The sequence below is a fragment of the Eucalyptus grandis genome, chromosome 8, assembly GCF_016545825.1.
Source record: "Eucalyptus grandis isolate ANBG69807.140 chromosome 8, ASM1654582v1, whole genome shotgun sequence".
In the NCBI taxonomy this organism is placed as follows: domain Eukaryota; kingdom Viridiplantae; phylum Streptophyta; class Magnoliopsida; order Myrtales; family Myrtaceae; genus Eucalyptus; species Eucalyptus grandis.
The window spans coordinates 37,828,105-37,850,725 of NC_052619.1; the positions used below are offsets into that span (position 1 = coordinate 37,828,105).

General features: G+C 39.8%; 1 protein-coding gene across 1 annotated transcript; it reads left to right on the forward strand.

Moving 5' to 3' along the window:
* Positions 1–10,642: 10,642 nt before the first annotated feature.
* LOC120287210 (S-protein homolog 4-like) lies at positions 10,643–11,059 on the forward strand. Its single transcript, XM_039299930.1, has one exon. It carries the CDS (start codon positions 10,643–10,645, stop codon positions 11,057–11,059), a length of 417 nt encoding a protein of 138 aa, XP_039155864.1.
* The last annotated feature ends 11,562 nt before the right edge of the window (positions 11,060–22,621 follow it).

Consider the following 22,621-nt stretch of genomic DNA (forward strand, 5'->3'; position numbering starts at 1 on the left):
ATACTTTTTATAAATGTTTTAAATAAATTTAATTTTAAATTTAATTTAATTAATTTTTATATTAATTTTTTACCACGTTAGTACCAAAACGATGCCGTTTTGCACTTGCTTCGCCAAAAAATTGACACATCAGCGTTTTGGCTGAATTTTGGCTAGATTGGCACTTAAGTGATCAATTTTACTCCGATTTTAGCACTTAAGTGTTACTTTCATAAGTTATGGCACTCTAGGGGTCTGTGAGTCCTTTTCAATGCCACAAGATATGATTGATTAGCTGATGTTTCGAAATTTTTAATGGTGGTTCATTAAATCCCTATAAACCAATACGAGGTTTTATCACAACTTGCATGGGAAAAATACCAAAAAAGTCATGAACCTATTGCATTAGTATCAATTCAGTCTTAAACATTTTAATTGAACCAATTTAGTCCTTAAACATTTTCACATTGGTACTAATTTGGTCAATCCAGCCAATTTTGGTTAGCCAATGTTGACCTGGACGCCGATCGGTGGCCGGACACTAACGTGGCAATTTTATAATAAATTTTTATTTTTTCTAATTTTTATTAATTTTTCTTCTTTTTTCCTGTTTCTTTTCTTTTCTTCTTCCTCCTTGGAATTTCTTCTCGTGGCCAGCAAGCCTCCGATGAGGGCCGCGAAGCCCTCATCCGCAGTAACCCTCGCCCGGCCTTGCCCATTCTGGCGAGGCCATGGCAGCCTTCGCTCGAGCTTGCTCGTAGCCATGGGTGAGGCTGAACAAGGGCCGCGACCCTCGCCGACCATTGCAAGGAAAGTCCAAGGATGAAGAAAAAGAAAATAATAGGAAGAAGAAAAGAAAATTAATAAAAAATAATAATAAATTTGAACAAAATTATTTCAAAATTGCCACGTTAGCATCCAGCCACTAGCTAGCGTCCACGTTAACGTCGATCGGCCAAAATTGACCAAATTGTGACATCTTGAAATTCGAGCCCTTTGAGAGATGAATGAACGTGAATTTCATCAATGCATTGTTGGTTGATCTCACTTGGAATTGATCACTTCTGAGATACTGACCTTAAGAGGAAAGACTAATGAAGACAAAACTCGTCCGACTAAAGAACTCGACCTAGGAAAATGACTCGACCGTGAGACTTGTGTGAGGAAGATCCTGTAGATAAGTAGGCTAATTTCAAGGACAACTAGAAGTTGATTTGCAGACAAACATAATGGAACGACGGGTGATTTCGTTTACTATTATTGAGCTTGTGAACGACCATAGGTCGATCCTTAGTAATCGTGTATTTTGAAATAAGAATCTATCCTCTACAATTTCATGTAGTCAAGGACGTCCATGCGTCGAGATGTCTTGAACGTGGGTTGGCACGAGTCGGTTACGTGTGAATCCTCAAAGCCGTCTATCAGTCTGAGTTGTACCTAAAATGGCATTAGGGCGAAATTGACATGGCATGAGAATCCAAGATTGGACTTTGAATTATCAAGAATGTCCGAGACAGACTTTGGATGAAGCTACTTCATCAATCAACAACACCAGTTAAGCCAAGCACTTAGAAAATGAATTTTCGGGCCAAGGAAACGAGCCAATGAGTACGTGGGCCAGGCCAAGCTAGTGTGGGCCTTAGGCCCAAGGTGGGACAGCCACCATGACGGGCTAATCCACTATTATATCTTCCAAGCCCATTACCTAGCCTTAAGCCCATTTGAGCCCAATCAATTCCCAAGCCCATTTCTAATCATTGCCCAGTCCATTTCTTAAGCCCATACATCAATTTCAGCCCAAGGGCAAATGGGAAAATTGTGCAAGGTGGAAATGACCAAATTACCCCTAAAAACATTTGGATAAGGGCAAGGGAAGAGAGAGAAGATTAGGGGACTTGCATGGGGATTTGGGGCCAGCTCTTGGGGCCTTGGTAGCAGCCCTCTCTCTCCCCTCTATCAACCCCATCTCGACCGAACCCCTCTCTCCCTCGTTCTCTCTCTCTTCCTGCTTATGTTTTAGCTAACCTTCCTCCATAAAACTGAGTTGATTGTTGGCTTCCTAGACGAATCAAATCACGTGCCACCCATCACTGCGCTCAAGAGGTCCAAACCGTATGGTAGGACTTGGCCGTTCGCCAGTTGGAGCCGTCGGATGACTTGTCGGCCTGCAGAAGCCAGCAGCAGTCTAACCGCCTGGCCCTGTTTTGCTCCAGCTAACCTTCTTGCGAAAACTCGAGTTGTTCATTGCTTTCTCATGAGAATCACCCACGCTTCAACCACAATCATGTCCAGGAGAGCCAATCTGTACGAATGAGCCTAGCTCCTCGCTGAATGGAGCCGTCGGCCAACCCGTCTGCCAGCGAGAAGCTACTGCTTGTCAAATCGCTTAAAGTTCGCTTGAAGTGAACTATTTCGCGTTTTCAGCCTGTTTTCTCCCATTTTGACCCTTCCTTCACCTAGCCTAGCTACCAGCCACTCCTTCTTGACCCCCTGGTGCCGCCAGTTGCCAGCCAACCCCTCGCCGGAGCTCTAATCAGCCTTTCCTCGTCGTTTCAGCCACTGGTTCTCTCTCTACGATTCAGCCTTGATTAGAAGCCAAAACCAGCAAGGCTTTGGGACTTCGTGGCCCGTTTCCGAGCCCTTCCCAACCTCCATTGGTGTCGCCAATAGGAGGTTTGTCGCTCGCCTCCACGTTGTCGTCGCCGTGGACTCACCAACTCGCAAATTCGATGAGTTTACTCACTAAACTCTGCTTAGGGAGTTAATTATGCTTAAGTGGTGATTAGATGAGCCTAATGATGGTTTAGGTGGTCAGATTAGCTTAGTTAATTGTCAATTAGATTATGTGCATGATTAGTTTAAGTGATGGTTAAATTAGTCTAATTATGTAATTAGATTAGTGTAAGCATGATTAGACTTTTTATTAATTATTTAATTAAATAATTAATTATTCAAATTGAATATTATTAAATAATATTTAAATAATATTATTAAATATTATTTAATTTATATTCTTTATTATTGTTTAATTTATATTCTTTATTATTTAAATTAAATTACTTTTTCGGAATTTATTTAATTATTAATTAATTAATATTTTCCGGAAATTATGCCGGGATAGCCGCTTTATAGAATTTCGACTAATCGCTGTGTTATGGCTAGATTATGTAATTGATTGCTAGATTGATCAGTTGAGTGATGATTTGTGCATTTGAGTGGTAGTTGTGAATTGGTTAGAATATGCCATTGCTTGCTGGATTGTGTAATTGATGATTGGGTTGTGAAATTGTGTGTTGATTGTGAATTGTAAGCAACTGGGTATGACACCTGGCTAAGCCAGAGAACCGCCTAACTTGGAATAAGCTGTGCCTATCGGGCCGTGATCAACCATCGAAGTAGGCTGTGCCCATCGGGCCGTCATTACCGCTGAACTTGGAAATAGGCCGTGCCTACTGTGTCGTGATTTACCGCCTAACATTTAGTAGGTTGTGCCATTGGGCCGTGATTAACCTGGTTACACCAAAAGACCACCTAACATGGAGTAGGTCGTGCCCATGTGTGGCCGTGATAAATAATTGGAACGAGAAATTGATTGAGATATAGTGTGATGCGTTCCAATTGTTGAGTGATGTTATTGCATGTATATGAAATATGAATTGTGCTAACATGCAGGAAGGAACTAAGGCGAGATAAGTCCTCTGTATTGTATGGCTAGACCAACCCTGAGTGTATTTCCTTCCTAATTGGGGTTTAGGGGGTGAACTTATTGAGACAATATCTCACCCTATTGTGGGCTTAACTTTTCAGGTCCTTAGGTGGTGGTTGTGGAGGACCCGAAGCCTCGGAGTTTGTGAAGGTGAAGTCTAAAGGATTGGCATATGTGTCTGACTAGTTTATCGTAAGACGGCTTCTTTTTAGAGAGCCGATCTTTTGTAGACTTTTGACTAGACTCGTTTTGTATCTAAACCTCGTTGTTTATAAAAGTGTGCCTTTAGAGGAATGTTGCCTTGCTTTTCTATCCCATGTTGTTTGTTGTTAGGGGTTATTGTTTCGCTTAAGCATGTACTTAACTGATTGAATTGGCAACGCGTCTTGGGAACATCGCATTTGTATCGACCACCGAGGGATGTGCGCGCGCTCTAGGTCTGAGGTGTGACACAAATGAACTAAATTTGTATCAATATGAAAATTTTTAGGACTAAATTGGTCCAATTGAAAGGTTTATAACTAAATTGGTACTAATGCAATAGGTTTATAACTTTTTTAGTACTTTTTCTCATCTGTGGCAATGACTTACTTGCCTTGACTTATAGTTATGACTAAAGCTAAAGATTCTAATTGCGAACATGGAACTCTTGTGATAATGTTCATAGAAGCAAGCGCTAACACTGGCGTCCTTTCTACCTTTAGCCAAAAGAAGTATGGGAGGAAAAAGACTCAAAACTAAGGAATGGTTTTACAAGTTTGCATAAAATACTAAGGAACAGTTTTACAAGTCTGCATAAAATGCGATACCAAGAGAGATTAACACTGAAAGGGCTAGTAGAACACCTAGAGGGGGTGAATAAGTGTGAAAATAGATTTTTGCAAAATGCAGTAAAAATGCTTTACTTTTAAACTAAGTTTGATTGACTATAGACTTTATAGAATGATTTAGACTTTAGCAACTATTTCAAAACACATAAGTATATTGTAGCAAATAAAGTAAAGGGATTCAGGGTAGAGAAAAATAAACACAAGATTTATAGTAGTTCGGATTAGATCAAGCCTACGTTCACCTCTCCCACGCTGATAGCTTTTTGGCTGGTTTCCACTATGAATCAAAAGAGATTGTTACGATCGTGTGATCTCAACTTTTCAGAGAGGTGATTCTACTGCTTTTCACACAATCACTCTCTAGAGTTTCTCTCTTTTGAGTATAAGTTTAAGCACTAAATGATGAAGGACAAGTAATTCGGTAGCTTCGGACTTTGGAATTCTTCTTTTTCGATGTTCTTCGAATGACTTGAAAAACCTCCTTAAATACTCCTTAATGCTTTTTAGACCGTTGACACTTTTCAAAAGAATTATTCCAATCTACCCGTTGAACAAAATCAATCAAAAAGATCTCGAGCTGTTTGAAGATTTCATATGAAAGTCCGTCAATCTTGTTCGCCCATACAATCAGTATCTTGGTTTTTATAAGTAGATTCTTTCCAAATAAGCTTGCATTTCAAAATAATTTGCTTCTTCGAAATTGATTCAAATTAAGATAACCAATATGGTAAGTGATATTTCTAACTAGAAAGCCTAATATATCTTGTACATACTGAAACCTTGAAGGAAGAAAAATAATCTTGAGTCTGATTAAGTCTTCATTCTTGCGTTCAGTCTGGAACTTATCAGAATGAGTAGACTTTTGATGTAAGATAGACTTTGACACAGAAGTCTAACATTCTTTTGAATAGGACTTAGATAAGTTTTGTCAGTTTCACAACATCATAGGAGTTTTTCTCCAACAAATACTTCCTCGTGGAATCATACTAGCTTAGGGTGCAGAGAATTTTCGACATGTCTATTATAGATTATTCATTCCAAGATATGCCAACAATTGAAATTGCTGGTCCAATAGTATGGGAGTTGACCTTTCTAGTAGGGTCCAACCTCGGTTGACTGTATCATAATTAGAGTGACTAATTTCATTTTTGAGCCCCTTATTCCTTTTTTTCAATAAATGTTCGTGGGATAAGTACGAGGACTACCATTTGTTTCCGCGCTGTGTCAGGAGAATTAATTCTTAGATGGATTAACCGGAACGACAGACACAACATATCTTTCTGTTTGGGACGTTATCCATCTTCATAATGGTCCAAGTATGCGTCTTCAATATGCTTAGTCAAGTACAAGATTTATTAATCTTCCTACCATATGTAACCTCTGTTTTCCTCCTTAAATAGTGAGAGTTCTTCCACCCTTTGCTATTCACATTTCAAGCCAAGAACGAACACAACACGTGATCTTGTCCGCAAGAATTGTTGCCCTTCTACGGACGACGACCTCGGCTTTCACAACATTGCCGCTGCCAACTACTGACGTTTCAAATTTCAGCCCCATTTTTTGTTTTTTTTATTCTTTTGGAGATGCTCTTCTTTTGCAGTATGAAATGGCCGGGTCAATTTTACTACCTTCACCAGAGATAATCCTTAAGTGTAGGGATTGTCGATGGAGTATAATACCGGATGGTCCATGTATGTACAACTACGAAATACAGAAATATAATCTTTGTGATACATGGAACGCCTAGACCAGTGATTAATACACAATTTCTCTACACCTTTTCATCATGAGACTGAATAATTGAAATGCACATTATCTTCAACCAAAGAAAAGAAACACATCTTTATCTTTAATTTCAAAAGTGTATTTGATAGATAAAAAACTTTTCCTCGATGAGAAGTGGACCCATGATGTTAATTACAACTTGAGAGTCATCACAATTCCTGGACTCTTTATTAACAGCTGGAAGTAATGTCATTTTTTTCCTAAACAGGACCTCACTTTCAATTTATGCCCTCGGAGTTATTTAAAAATCCAGATGGTGGTAATTTCAAATTTAACTCTTTGTAGGAAATGCGACAGTGTATAGTAGGCATAATTTAACTGTTTAGAACGATAGAGACTTATTGCTGACACTTCATATTCTCTGCACTTAGTAACACACTTAATTTATTTTATTTGTGTCTGTAACGCACTTAAATAGATTTTCCATTAAATAAGTAGAATTTGGAACAACAAGAACTAAGCAACCCTTTCAAATTCCTTGCTCTACTCTTCACATCATTTATTTACGTATATTTTCTTATATTAATTAGAAAAGAACCATTTGAAAATGAGAGTTTAATTGATTGGACATTGTTAGCGTACCGAAGCCCTCTCTATACATAAGATTATTTTTAAGATAAGGTAGGGTGGGGCTAAATCCACATCCATATGTGTGGAAACAAAAAAAATGCGGAATAGACACCACGCATTATTTTTCTAACAGTCTCATGGACAAAATGTCTTATCATGAAAAAGAAATTTCATGATGTGAACCAAAATAAATAAATAAATCACTCCCAGGCTTTGACCGAAAAGTAAAAAATACACCCGGATCACTTGGTCCTATCATCTTCTTCATCATGTTCATTCATTTTGCAAATACAACCCATTATCAGAGTGAAAATTAGAGAGGATTTCAAAATTATCCCAATAATATATTTTGAGGCACAAGAGATGAACTTAGACCACCCGTTCTAAATTCAAAATGCCATTCACTTACTTCCTCTACTACATTATAATCATGAACTTGCTTCCTCCGTGTATTCAAACTTTTTAGCAGTCTTTGCTAAAAATTATATGTACAGGGGTATATTCCAAAGTTCCCCAATGTAGTGTCCTCATAAAGTGGAATATTCTTTGGCCAAAAAAAGAAAGTGGAATGTTCTAAAAAATTTTGCGTTTGTAACTGAAAATTAATCATGCACCATGCATATAGAGTACAGAACGAACATAATGGGAACATGTCGATACAGTTTATCCTACTAATGGGGCTACCATAATTGTTCATCATGGAGAGAGAATGTTGATTATAAATTACATAAAAAAGATTCCACATCAAGCGTCACTCATCACAATAGTTCAAAACAATGAAATCCCTAAGCCAATTCACATTTGTCTTTTTCCAGTCACTTTCCTTCATATTCCCTTTTCCACCATTACAAGCCACTCTATTCAGGATGTACCATGTCCACATCATTAACAACTTGCCCAGTGACTTCGTGCTTACTTGCAAATCTAAGAACCGTGATCTCGGGACTCGGACCCTCCACCCGGATCAAGAGCAATTAATCCATTTCCGAATCAATGTCTTCAAGAATACCCTCTTCTTTTGCTCCGCCCAGTGGAAGGGGCGGTATAAGCAGTTCAACCACATTCATGACGAACCGAGACGAGGATCGCTGTGATTCTATCCAGTGCTATTGATCTGTGCGGGATGACGGGTTTACTTTAGCAGCAATAGCAACACATGGGACCGTGAGTATATGCGGGCATAAACCATGCCATCATGTGTGATTGAAGATTGTTTTGATCTAATAAAATAGACTAGAATAGAGCAGACAAAATTCTCTTATATTTTTGTCTTTCACTCTTGCTTTCCATCGATGGCATTGTCATTGTGATAACCCATTGTTTGATTTGTGAAGTGTCCTCATATCACAATCAAATCCAGGACTTATTCACCCAAGACGATAATAACCAAAGACCGATTTCACTTAGGTCGGACTAGATTCATTGAAAAGCCGAGGTTAAGACACTAAATAAGTCGCAAATAATTTTTATGTAGCTTCAAAGTAATATTTCGTAGTACCTCAAGTCGCTAAAAATTCAACTACTTGTCTCGATGGTTTTTCTTCCAATTTTTATAATTATGATTACATCTAAAACACATTAAGATACTTGTTCACAATGTTAGGGCCAAAAAGCCGAACATAATCGACCAATCACCCCAAAGGGCTCTTTCAAGTCATGCCACTAGAGTGTAGTTTTCGTTTCTCCTCTAAGCTATCTATTGCGGAAATAATTTGTATGACCTCATCTCGTTGTGTGCAACAAATTCCTTCTCCCCTCTTTGCATAATTAAATGCGTATAATAAAAACTCAATAATATAACAGTCAATCGGGTAATGCCAAACCTAGACACGAGATTTAACATGGAAACCCAAGCTACGAAAAACCCACGGAGCAAACTCGTCAAAAGCTTCGGCTTCGCAAAATGAAATTACAATAGATCTTCTCTAGTCCCACCAAAGGTTATCCAATGTGTTGTCAAGATACAAATCATGGATCACAGTAGTATCATTTCATCACTAAGAGGTGCGCTATGACGATAACAAGTACAATTAGATCTCCCCAAGCAAGAACGCTAAAAAGACACTAACGGAAAGACTTGTTGACGAAAGGTGCCCATCAACTTGTAACACACATTACCATGAACGACATACTAGTACGGCAAACTAGTTAAACTCCTTATTAAACTAGAGGTTACCAAGAAACAATGCATAGCATTGGGAATTGGGAGTTAAGTTCACCGTCCGATTTTTCCGATCTTTCGGGTAAACCACTGGCCCTCTCATGGACCATTTCGACCAAGGACGCTGACAAGATACTAATGGAAAGACTAGTCGAGAAAAGGTGCTCATCAACATGTAACGCACATCATTACAAACAATATACTAATTAAATTCCCGGATCAAACTAGAGATTACCAAGGAATAATGCATAGCAATGAGAATCGGGGAGTTAAGTTCGCTGTCCTATTTTTCCAATAAACGACCGGCCCTCTCTTGAACCTTTTCTTTTAAACAAATTACCCCAACCTTGAACTGCTCTACTGCTCCTATACATGCATGTCTCCTCCAGCCCCATCTGCATTTGTTAAAGATTTCTTGACACTTCATATTCTCTGCACTTAGTAACACACTTAAATTGATTGGCCATTAAATAAGTAGAAATTGGAACACCCAAACGAAGCGATCATTTCAATTTCATTGCTCTACTTCGCATCATTTACTTACATTTATTTTTCATATTAGATTAGAAAATAATTAAAATGAAATTTTAATTAATTAATTGGACATCATTAAGGTAACACACACACACACACACACACACACATACATACATACATACATACATACATACATACATATATATAAGGTAGATTTGGGCCAAATCTGCATCCATGTGGCTAGAAACAAACAAAAGAATGTTGGACAGACCAAATTGCCCAAAGTAACGTGTCCCTTTCCTCAATCAAAGCAAAGACCGCCAAAATCATATGATGAACCCCACCATTTATCATTTTTCGTAACAAGTCTCATTAAGAAAATCTCTTATGAGGAAAAAGGATATTTAATGACGTGAAAAAAGAAATTCAATGACAAAGTCACGCCAAGGCTATGACCCAATAACAAAAGATCACGCGCCGAACACTTGGCACGATCATCTTCTTCATCATATCAATTCACTTTACAAACGCGCCCGCGTCCATTTCATGTTCTCCTCTTTCAGTTCCATTCCTATTCGACCACGCCTCATGGGGCCGCCAAACCATGTCCCTTCCGGTGCCAGCCCTGGGCTACCGCGTTACCACGTAAGGAAGAATTTGTGATCTGTGTTATTGTCGCCGCCACCACTGGAGCATTGCAACACAAGCTGCGGCAAAAACCGTCAGTATGCTGCTCAACTCGACTCTGGCATTTAACAGACGAATCATGACAAAGTACTCGAGCAAACGGCTCAGCCGACACACGGATTCATGAGATCCAAACCGAAAGGTGCATGACCAATTCATCTGATTTCCAAGTGCGAGTCGTGGCCAGCCATTTAGGGTGTGGGTGTAGCCCCACCCTATAAGATGCGATGTGTGTCATTTGAAAGATATATGCTCCAAACTTTTAACTGTTTATGATGATAGATGTAGATACAAAAATCTTACCCATGAGTAACTGCAACGTACATTAATTTACGTAATGATGAGTTTAAGAAGCGTCGGTTGATGGAAAGATCTCGAATGACTCCTTAAATAGTGGGTCTCCCATTCTTTGCCATGCATGTGTCAAGCCAAGAACGGCTCCCAAATATGGTCCCATCGGCAAGAATCCTTCTCGTGCTAGTGGCCATTATGGCTCTCCATCAAGTTAACGCTGCTGGCATATTTGCTGGCATATTTGATGTCTTCAGAGTTTATGTACAAATCACCAACAAATTACCAGGAAGAGTGACGCTCAGAGTCCATTGCCAATCTAAGGACGACGATCTAGGGTTCCACAACATCGCTCCCAATAAGTATTGGGGCTTTAAATTCTTCCCGAAGATTTACGGTACACTCTTCTTTTGCAGCGTGAAGTGGCCGGGTCATTTCCACTATTTTAATGCATACGATGACTCGCTCATCGAGCACGGTTTAGGTCGTTGGACAATAAAACCGGAGGGTCCATGTGTGCACAGCCATCTACCAGATGTGCTTTACACTGATTGCAGGAAGTGGAACTCCTGATGACCAACGGTATCAGTATAAAAATCTCTACGATTTAACCATAGCCCCATAACCCGGTGGCATTTTATAAAACGTTTAATATTTGGGTGGAGTCCCTCCCTTTAAAGTAACAAGGGTGGGCGTTCTGTATTTACCACAAGCGCTCCTGCATATGGCAAAAAAAAATAGTTCTTCTGCGTAATCAATTTAGTTTTAAGAGTCTTGTATATGTCTAAGACTTCTTTTCCTATTCTCCACAAGGATTAGACTACATACATAGATTTAGGTACTTCATAGAAATCCTTTACCTTAAACGATAGCGAACTCTCTATGTGAATCTCATCTCTCCGAAGTTTATAAGGAACTGTGTGGGACAAGGGTTGCCTTTCTTCGTTGCCGCCCCTCTTTTGGCATTTTCAGCATGTCCCCTGAACTCGTTAAGGTCCGCTACATAGACAGGTATCTGGAGAAGATTTGATTAGGACAGACAACTTGTGGCAAACAGTTCTCGTCTTCACACTGTTGTCACAGACGACTCTCTCTCTCTCTCTTAAAAAAGAAAAGAAAAGGAAAGGCCTTTTAATGTCGGCATCCCTACGATTGCATGGTGCGTCGAGCAACAATGCGCATGTATGCAATGCAAAATGCTATGATAGACATGCTGTGACTTGAAGTGCACGAACAAGGCCTTCCAAGTCGATGATTCAATTCATGTAAAGTACTTAACAACATCAGCATTACACCAAATTTAAATATTCCGGACCACCCACTTCTGTTGAGATCTGTCCACCCAGGGAGCACCTTCTTTACAACTTCAAGCTTGCCATACTTTGAAGCAAATTTCCTAAGGGGATCTCATGCAATGGGTAACATCTTCCACAGAACCAAATCGATGACCTCAAATTGTCTCGGGCGGACTTTTTGGTTGAACGACCTCACTATTCGATTCTAGTAACGTTAACCATTGAACAAAACTTTCAGCGTCTTTTCGTCGATCAAGTTATCTATTCAGCCCTCTGCTAGATTCACTTTACTTCTGTCAGCTTTGTTTTTGATGCTGCTCTTAATGATGATCCTTCTAGCTTTCTCGGGTCTTGGCTCAAGCCAACTTCTTTTTGTTTTTTTTTATACACGTCAGCAACGTCAGCAACGTCAGCCATTGGTGGGGAAGTTTTTGGGCATTTTCATCCCCTAGGATCACGCAATTACAGTTCTTCACGTCAACACCAGCCATCCCACGTTAGACAACCAGCGTTCATGTCAGCAAATTCCGATCAAATTTAGCCGGATGGATTCAATTTGCAAAATGTGGAAATGTTTAGGATTTAATTAAGCATATCTTAGATTCTGAAGCTGGGCTTTAAAGATGTCCTACACCACCGGCAACAAAAACTTGTGTAAATGGAAAACTACCTGCTCTTGAACTTCGTGGTCGGTCCATAAGAATAGGTTGATCGTGAGCCGTCGTTCTGAGTACGCTGCCACCTCAAGCCAGCCCTCAACACCCCCTCCCTCCCTCAAAATATAAACCTGCTTGCAAATCCCAAAAATGACTAAATACAAAAGAAAAAGCTTCCTTATTGACTAGCAGTAGGACAGCTTCCATAACCATCAAAGACTAAGTTCAAATGGAAGTCTCGTATGCCATCAATGATTCATTGGGAAGCTACTCGTGCCCATCTCGGTAGGTAGTCACCGTCTTCGACAGCATCCATTTTACGTTTACATTAGCTGTCTGCCTCATCGGCGCTGTTCATTTGCAGCCGATGAGGCGACGAATTTGAACGGGGATTTTGAATTTCGCAAGCACCCCATCGACAATCAACTTAAGTGTTAACAATCAATTTCTGTAACATTAAGGTGAGGCTAAATCTACCACCTTAGTACTTAATAGCCAAAGCTTTTTATAGAGTTGGACAAGTTTGCCCGTGAAATGAGTAATCATAGGAATAAAATTTGCCGATGTAAACCCCACAACCAACTTCTGTAGAAATACTCTCTCCCTCTCCAAATGCCACAATGACGATCTCTCTCACATATTTCCACTTTCCTCTCTCCTCTTAGAGCCAAGCTCCATCGACAATGTCGCAACCCTCCCTAAAAATTCTTGTCTGGAGAGGGAGCTGGTCTAACGGTTTGTGGAATAGGAACGGGCGGTCCCTATATTTGAGGTGCTTGCTTTTGTTCAGTGTGGGTTGTCCTAACCCGTAACCCATTGCGACATTTGAGAGATCAATTAAATAATGAAAATTTTCTATCTAATTATAGTCACCAATAATCTATCTTATGTCAGTCTCACTTCCCATAAACTAGAGATTCTAAGGTTGGAGACTTTGTTTTACTAATTTTCTCATTAACGCCATTTCAGTACCGCTTCTCAATCTTTTGCGAATGAGTTTCATTCGATATTCACACATTTTATTATCCTACGCCACTAAATAATGTCCATACATGGGTGTGCAATTGATTTAGTCAACGATCCAAATCAATGTGACAAAGGAAAAGTGCAAGAAAGTAAACCCAATATAATGTCAAGTAAAGGATATACATGGCCTTGTTATTGAGTCCTGGGACATGATCCCTGTGAACTAATTTTGAAATTTAGTCTATGTCTAATCCTAAACTAGAAAGACCTACTCACTAAGACTCTACTTGATTTGCAGAAAAATGAATGATTTGGAAAGAAAAAATTCTAAAAATGATTGTTTGCATTGCTTACAAAAATGAATGAACAAAAAATAATTTCATCATACGTGAAAATATTTAGAGATAAGCTAATGTCAATAATGAGAATATTTTTCATTAACTAATAATTTAAAAAAAAATCTAAATCATTCATCCTCCAAGAAACAAATTGTGTCTAGAGCTCCTTTTGTTTCCATTTAAAACATTTTCCTTATTTTCCAAAATTTGGATGGCTTAGAAAAATTTGTGAACGGAAAATGTTTTCCAAGTCAACAAAAAACCTATGCTTAACCCGAGAAAATGATTCTCTCTTTACAAAATGGGAAATCATTTTCCAAAATATGACAAAATTACAGCGCTTGAACTAAAAACTCTACTCTTAGGTATGGAAACCCTAACACTTATCCTTGGGTCCCTAGCATCTAGGACCAAGTTCACAGCACTTGGACTCAGGTCTATCAAGCCAAGCCCATGTTCCGATGCCAATGCCTTGGTCCTTGGTGTCAATGCATGGGTTTAACGTAGGGGTGTCGAAAAACCCAACCCGACCCGAACATGACCCAAACACAAATCAAACACGAAACAAGTTGACTTCATGTTTTGGGTCTTTAAATTGTTCAGGTAGTTGTTATGAAACAAGAAAACAATTAGGGTCGAAACATTGTTCAGCCCTAAACATATTATTGGCTTCATGTGTTTGAAAGAAACATGGTCTCCTCTCACAGAGCAAGTTATGAAACAAGAACCAACAAGACAGTAACGATGAACCTATGAGTGAAAAACGAGGTCTTGACTACAATGGGAAAGTAAAAATTCAAGGGGACGATCTTGCGAACCCTCTTGCGTCGGATGGCCTTGATCTCGTAAAGGCCCTCATCCAACTTCAGCCGCTCGACTCCCTCCTCGTCGCCTCGGCCTCGGCGTCGTCCTTGTCCTCATCGGCTTCCTCTGCTTCCTTGACTTCCTCCGCCACCTCCTTCTCCTCGAGAGGATACCCTCCTTGTGCCACCTTTGCCCATAGACACACACCGAGTGGGAGTCAATGCCAAGCGAAACCCACATCACAAAAATCAAAAATATAGATAATCGAAGCCGCCGGAGCTTACCGTCGCTACCGTTGGCGACGTGGGTCGTCGTGGGGTTGTCTCAAGAAGACCTTCACTTGACACTACCACACTCTTTTTCTTACCTTCACCCTTCACCCTTCACCTTCATCCTCCCCCGCCTCTTTGTCTCTCTCGACTCTCTCCCCCGTGGACTGAACAATTGATGGAATTTTGAAGTCCTGTCTTTTTGGGGGGGGAAGAGGCTAGACTCTCTCCACCCTTGTTTAACAAGGCTGGGCTTGAGGCCCTCATGCCATTGCCCGCGCTTGTGCCCAATGCCTCAACTATCACGCCCCAAACCTTGAGCGCGTGCACATCCCTCGATAGTCAATAAAATTTGTGACGACCCAAGACGCGTCGTTGACCCATTTATTTTATTACACATGCAGAAGCATATAATAAAACAATCCCCGGACAACACAAATAAGGGATAGAAAAAGCAGGACAACAAATTTCACAAAACACTTTTATAAACAACCAAGGTTCGCCCACAAAGTTATATACACAAAACTCGAAGTCTCAAAAAAGACTATCTAACCAACCGTACCCCGGACCCTTCAACTTGGGATTCGGGTCTATCACAACACTGTCAAGGATATCGAGGTCTAGCAGGTCAACTATCTCCTCTACTGTAGGCTCCTTAACCTCGGGTCCACGATCCGTCTTGATATTGGTGTCATGCACGAGGTCGAGCTGAAAATACTCGTCATCGATAGCAGGTCCATCAAAGCCATCCAAGGGGCCCTCTCAGATACCGTTGGGCCCGCAACGAAACCACACCTTGAATCGATAAGGTACCAACTGAGGGAGGCCCTCATCAACCTAGATAGTAGTAACCACAAGCTCACGGGTCCAGTCAAGGTTCCCGTGGACTAGGAAGACGGTATGGTGCATCTCTGCCTATAACGAGCTGTGACGTCCCAGGGCATCACGTACTAAGCACAAGTGGAATTATAGTTATTATTGTTATGGATAACCCATAGCGTTTACCATTGAAAGTTAGCATGTATAACATGGATTATTTAAATTCCTAAATTTATATTTTAAGGTTATCCTACAATGCACATAGACAAGATCATAAAAGGCTTCCTTTCCTTTTATCATCATCGGGGCATACAAAATTATCGACCTGGACTCATTCCATGTTCTTCGCCTATATATTTACATCATATACAAAACAAAAGTAAGGCACAACAAAAGCCAAGGATATGGGTGAGGTTATCTACTCCACGAGTTCTCACACTAGCCCGCATCTAACAAAAAACAAAAGTCAGTTAGCCTCTACACGATCCAAGGCGTCTAGGCGCCGTCCATCCCCACTCCAGGTCCTCCTGCTCCAAAGGGTAAAGGTTCGAACATCTCCCCTTCATGGTTGATAAACCATGCAACGAACGTCATCGGTAATAACTCAGCTCTACCGTTATCTAGCCATAAAGTCACCTCATATTTGGAGAAAATCATGTCAATGTCGGGATCACACATGTCATGAAGAGAAACATCAAGACGCACTACCGCCCCGTATCAGCTACCGGCGGTACGTCCATGCTATCAATCTGAAAATGTAAGGTATGAGCAAATAACCTTGCCCAGTAAAGAATGATAAAACTCTAACTTAAACAATCCATAGCCATCAAAGTCACAAGTGAATCATCAAACAATTTAGGATACTAAGAGAATATATCACAAGCATAAACAATACTATTACTTCATGTAAGAAATCACCTTATATGCATCCACTTCTATACTTACCCTTCACAAACTCAATCTCACATCAAAATATAATGCAACAATAATTGATGAACTCACTCGCCAAATAATTATATTTAGTGTGCATAAAATCCACCCTCGAATCAGTCACAACCGGGACTCTACCGACCTGATCGAGTCACTTCCGGAAAGTACGTTATCCAGACTTCCACAATACCTCTAATTGTGGGCATCTCACTCCGAGGCATCCCGGCATCACACAACCGAGGTCCTCCTTGATCACACACAAGGGCATCTCACTCCGAGGCATCTCAGTATCACACAACCGAGGCATCCTTGATCACACACAAGGGCATCTCACTCCAAGGCATCTCAGTATCTCTCTACCGAGGCATCCAAGACCACTCATCAAGGGCATCCCAAACTTCCGGGGGCATCACCGGTATCTCGGTACCGATGGGTTCATTCATCTTAAGCACACGTTTCACACTACCACACCTTTGATTAATGCATTTATCGTATGCAAAAGAAAAGACTCCAAAGTATCTAACTAACTCTCATGAACCTAGCACACGTGCGTGTCCAAATTATAAGATAAAACCCATTACGTCATGTCCCATTCCATGGCGAACAGATATTTATCCCATAATCAAGCACTATGCACCGCACTCATTGCACACACATGATTCTATATGCACTTATATCTCAAATGATATATGAGACTTACTCTTATATGACTAACATCTATTATGAGGTTCATTAGGCTCTATGTACATCATGAAGACCTAATATAAAAGACACTTCATCTAATATATGTTCTCGGGTCTAGACAGTTTACTAACTAAATGTACAGTTTCGGTTTCCGATACAGAAGGTATATTAATTCTTGTCAAAATATTACCAAATTTTAGTATGTTATATTTAAGACATAGTCTAAAAATTCCCGTGCAGAAACTTAAGTCTGATTCTCACTGTTTTAAGAGTAACAATCGCCATAATCTTTACTAGTACCCTGTACCGACGTCCAGATTTCGTATTTACAAAGAAAATTGTTTCACTAACCAAATCTTATCTATTTAACATAAAATTTTGACACGTCATTCCTTAAGATGTGTTCTACAATTTTAATTAAGGATTCGAAGTCCAAATCTAACTAGGTAAATACAGAAAATTCGTATAATCAGTAAAGGTCAAACTGTTTCTCACAAGAACAGTTTACTGGTTTTACTAAGTACACTTTTGTCTCTATGTTTTTATAGTCATATGGTTATAGCTACGTGTATAACTTGATCTTATAGATGTTATATCATGTAGAATAGTTTCTTTCTTATTTCTATTAACATACATAAAGAAAACTAAACACAAACAGAAGACTCCATAACTATTTTCACTTAGAACAGAATAGATACACAAATTTTCTCACTTCTAACTCAACGAAACAACTGGTCTATCCACAAATCTCTTCTACAATACTCCAATGCTTACTCACAGAAACTCAAAGCAACTTCAGCATATCTTTCTCTAACAAATGATCAGTTCCACAGCTCGGCTTGAAGTATAAACGCATCTGTGAGTTCACTCATCACAGCATACACCGTATCCATCCACTCGGCATCCATTTCATCACTTCGCTCAACAAAACAGCATACTCACACAAGGATTTCGAAACATGCAGTCCTCAAAAACAACATGCAATGGCTTCTAACTCTAATCTAACACTTTCTCAGCTTAGATCAATCACAAAACAGCAACTACAAACTATATCCATCACTGTTTGGTTAGATCCTCAAGCTCCCTTGATGAAACAATGGATAAATTTCAATTTAGAGTTAGATCTTTCCTTACCTTGCTTCAGCTACTAAACAACACAGAGATGCTTCAAGATCAACACTCAAAATCAGCATGTAGGAGAAATTGCTGGTTTGCTTCTGGTTTTTCGCTGCTCAGCCGAGAGAAAAAGAAAGAAGAAGATGAAGATGGGTTGTTCGGTTTTATATGGAGAGAGAGAGTGTGTGTACAAAGCTTAAGGGGGAAATATAGGTCTACAAACTAATCCCTAGGCTAGTGTAATGATGAGATCTTCTAATGATTATGCTTCCTTGGAGTTGATGGTTTTGGTTTCTAGAGAAGAGAAAACCGTGGGTGTCGCATGCATGGAGAAAACGAGAGAGAATGATGCCGTGGCTTTCATGCATGAAGATTTTCGCCATCTGTCAATCGTCACCAATTAACAGTTTATCGATATCATTCGTTAGTTCATTAGCTTCTAATATTTTCATCTAAGTGCCTTTTGTTTCTACTTAATCCCAATTATACAAAGTCATAACATATATATAACATATCGACTAGTCAATGTTAGTTTATAAGGAATTCATCACAAAAAAGAATGCTAAAGTTATAAGTAATTTACTAATCAAATCACCTTAACTATAATCTATTAATCTTAACTGAAAATAAAATCACTCGGGCCTAATTATCCATTCCTGGCCCAACAGGCTCAATCTACAACAATCCGGCCCACTAAACTAAATCTACAAATCTAATAATTCCGAACCTTGGCCCGCTTCAAGCCAAGTCCAAGCCCATAATCACTCATTAGGTGTCTTAAGTCCAATTCGTGTGGCCCACTCATTTCTCAAGCCCACACATTCCTCACGATCCATCGGGTTCATTTTCCGGCCCATTCTACATAAATCTAAGTTTCTAATGATCTAATTATGCTAATGACGGTCAATGAAATTTGGGATGTCACACTGCCTCCTGCGGCCCCTCAAAACGGACATGGAGCGCCTCCGTCTAAGGACCTGAAAAGATAAAACCCATGATAGGGTGAGATAATGTCTTAGTGAGTTCACGCCTTAAACCCCAATTAGGAAGGAAATATGCCTAGAGGTAGTCTAACCACACATCATAAAAGGCTCACCTTGCCTTAGTTCCTTCCCACACGTCAATACAATTCATATAACAGATATATACAATAATCACACTCAACAATTGGAATGCCTCACTTCACATCTCAATCAATCACAGGGGTCCCCGATTATAAGGCCAAATCGTTATGACATGTTCCATTTTCCGTGCCACACAATTTTGCCCCATAATCAAGCACGTCAATTTCAATCATTCATGCATCCTAATTGATTACGACCCAACAGCCATGGCAAACTCAACAGTCAAGGGTTATCTGGCATAGCCGGGCGTTGTCTCACCCCATTGAGCACGCAATGTTTATATCTAGACAGCATTCCCGAATGAACATCAGTCCGACCTCTACCGCAATCCGGCATCCGTTGTCAAGGGCATTCCATATAGGAGCAACATCCCGTGTAAACGCGTCAGGACGGGTTTACTACCCCGCATAAACATGTCAGGGTACTAGGTGTTCACACTCACATCCATCCTCGCCAAGAACATTGTGCTGTGCACTAAAATGCATCAATTAAAATAATGTGCTTGGCATATTTTCTTCATGTTAAAAACACTCGGTAAAATAATCGTGTGTGGGTACATGGTCAGATCGAACCATAAAAATCGATATCTCTCCTTTTAAAATCCCACTATTTGATATAATACTTAAAAATATTTTTGGTGTCAAAACCCGACACCCAGTATTTTCTAATTAAATACCAAGATTTCATAATTTTGAAATAATAACTAAAAATCAACAATCATCACTCAATTGCACAAATTAACATTCAATTAAACAAACTAATCAAACCACGGCAATCACAATGAAATTTTAACAACCGACTATCCCGGTATAATTTCCAGCAAATATTAAATAATTAAATAAATACCAAAATTATTTCAATAAATGCCTAATTAAGCTAAATATGCTAATCCAACCACCTAATCTGACCTAGAAAAATAATGCACTATAGTAATTAAATAATACAATCTAATTAACCCTAAACTAATCTAATATAACCACATAATAAGCCTAATTAACCAACTAAACCACTAATTAAACTAAACTAACCACCTAAACCAATCTTAAGCTAATCTAATTATCCCCTAAGCATAATTAACCCCCTAAGCAATGTTTAACAAGTAAACTCACCGGATTAGCAATCCAATGAGTTCACGGCGACAGCAACGTGGAGGCGAGCGAAACACAAGCCTATGGCAACACCAAACGAGGCCGGGAAAAGGCCTAAAACGGGCCACGAAGCTCACAACTTGGGTTGTGAGTTCAGCTTTGTCCAAGGCTGGAAGGGGTTGGATCGAGGGCGGAACAGCAATTGAAACGGGCTGGGCTGGCACGGGAGGTGGCACGGCGACTTGGACGAGCAACAGAGAGACTTGGCGACGGTGAATGGTAGCTGGACAACAAACGCACGAGCGCAGGGTAGCAAATAGGAGGCAGTGCAAGGTTGGAGTTACGTGAGCAAGCAGGACGGCAGGGGATGCGCGAATGGGCTTGCTGGTGCGGTCGACGGCTTCAGCGGGCTCAGCGACGCTTGGACGTGTGGCTAGGAGCGGTTGATGGTGGCCGGTTGGTCTCCTCTGGTTCTCTACTGGTTTTCTTCTTCAAAGACAACAACAATGGAGAAATGTGAGACAAGAAGGAAGAAGAAGAAGGGCTACAACTGAAGGGGGGACAATTGCCTCAAAAGTCTTCAAGAAATATCTCAATTCATTATCACAAGGCCCCCACCATCCATGAGCCTCATCCTTAGCCAATTCCCCTCACCAATCTTCCTCCACAAGCCACTCTATGTGGTCCAAATGTTGCTGCCTCCCATGGCTACAAATTAGAGACATTTCCCTTCCAATTCACTTCAATTCCTCTCCAATTTAATCCAATTCAATAGCCAAAATGCCAAGGTAGATGCCCACACTTAATTCCACATTTTTCTTGCCAATTGATCCATCTTGAACGCCAAAAATCCACACAAAAGTGGCCTTTTTAATTTCCCGGTCCAAAATCGCCTAAATTTGATTTTTCGCCAAAAATCCGAACTTGGCGAAAATTCTTCGAAGGATAAGTCGACGTTTCTAAAATAAATCGTGATATGACAAAAATTTTAATTTTTGAAATTGGGTTCAATTTTGTAGTTAATTTCAACCAGATGCGATTTTAGCGTGACCTAACCTACCGGGTAGCTTTTAGGAATTTTTAGCGCATTTGACCCATGGTCAATTATTTCTGAGCCACATTGTGCATCTTTGACTCATTGGCAGCTCTCAGTTGTCGTAAAAATCTCAAGGATTCAAATACAGACACAGGGTATAGAAACGATAAAAAAAATCGATCTAGTGCCGTTCGACAAGAATTTTGCAATCAAGTGGAATCACCAACACTTTAATCACATGCCATTGTCGAATCGACCTATCTCCAATCTCTAATCAATTTTGACGGTGCCAAAATGACTCTTGCAGATTAGCACGGTCGAGCAGTCGATTTCTGGTCGAATTCTCAAATCAGTCGCGTTTAGATTCCTTAACGGCTTCACTAGATAGATTAGTTATCTTGTGAGTGATCAGCTCAGAGAAAAAAACTATAGGCACGTCAATGAAAAGCCCAATTCATTCAATCAAAAACAAAATCAAAAAATCAGACTGTCACATCAACACCCAGGCTTGGTTCCACAATCGCTACCATAGCCCTTCCTAAGTTTTCATTTGAGGAAAAGGATAAGGTTTAGATATAATGCCCAAAAGGCAGGTTAACAACCCTCATTTAAGTGTGAGTTCTCCTAAGCTCTTATTTTGCATAATCTTAGGTTCATTTATGTTTGGATTAATCCTAAAGGTTTTTATGTAAAAAGACAATCGCCACTAGCCTTTGGGATCATCTAAAAACCAAGTGAGGCACAAAAGATTGTCTCACTAGTTTTGTAATCAGAGTTTTTCTGGGTTCAGGAACTTGATTATACTAATAGTCTAATTAGTGCCTTTTCGATACCCCTTGTTGACAAAACTTCCTAATAAATTTTGAAATTGACAAAACTATCCATAAGAGTTTCATAAGTCTAATTAATGTCTTGACATATGTCAAATAAGGGAAATACTCTCACAATGAAGCCTTTAACATTCTTGATTCGACTCAAACTCAAGTCTAGATCTTGAGTCTACTTCAGAC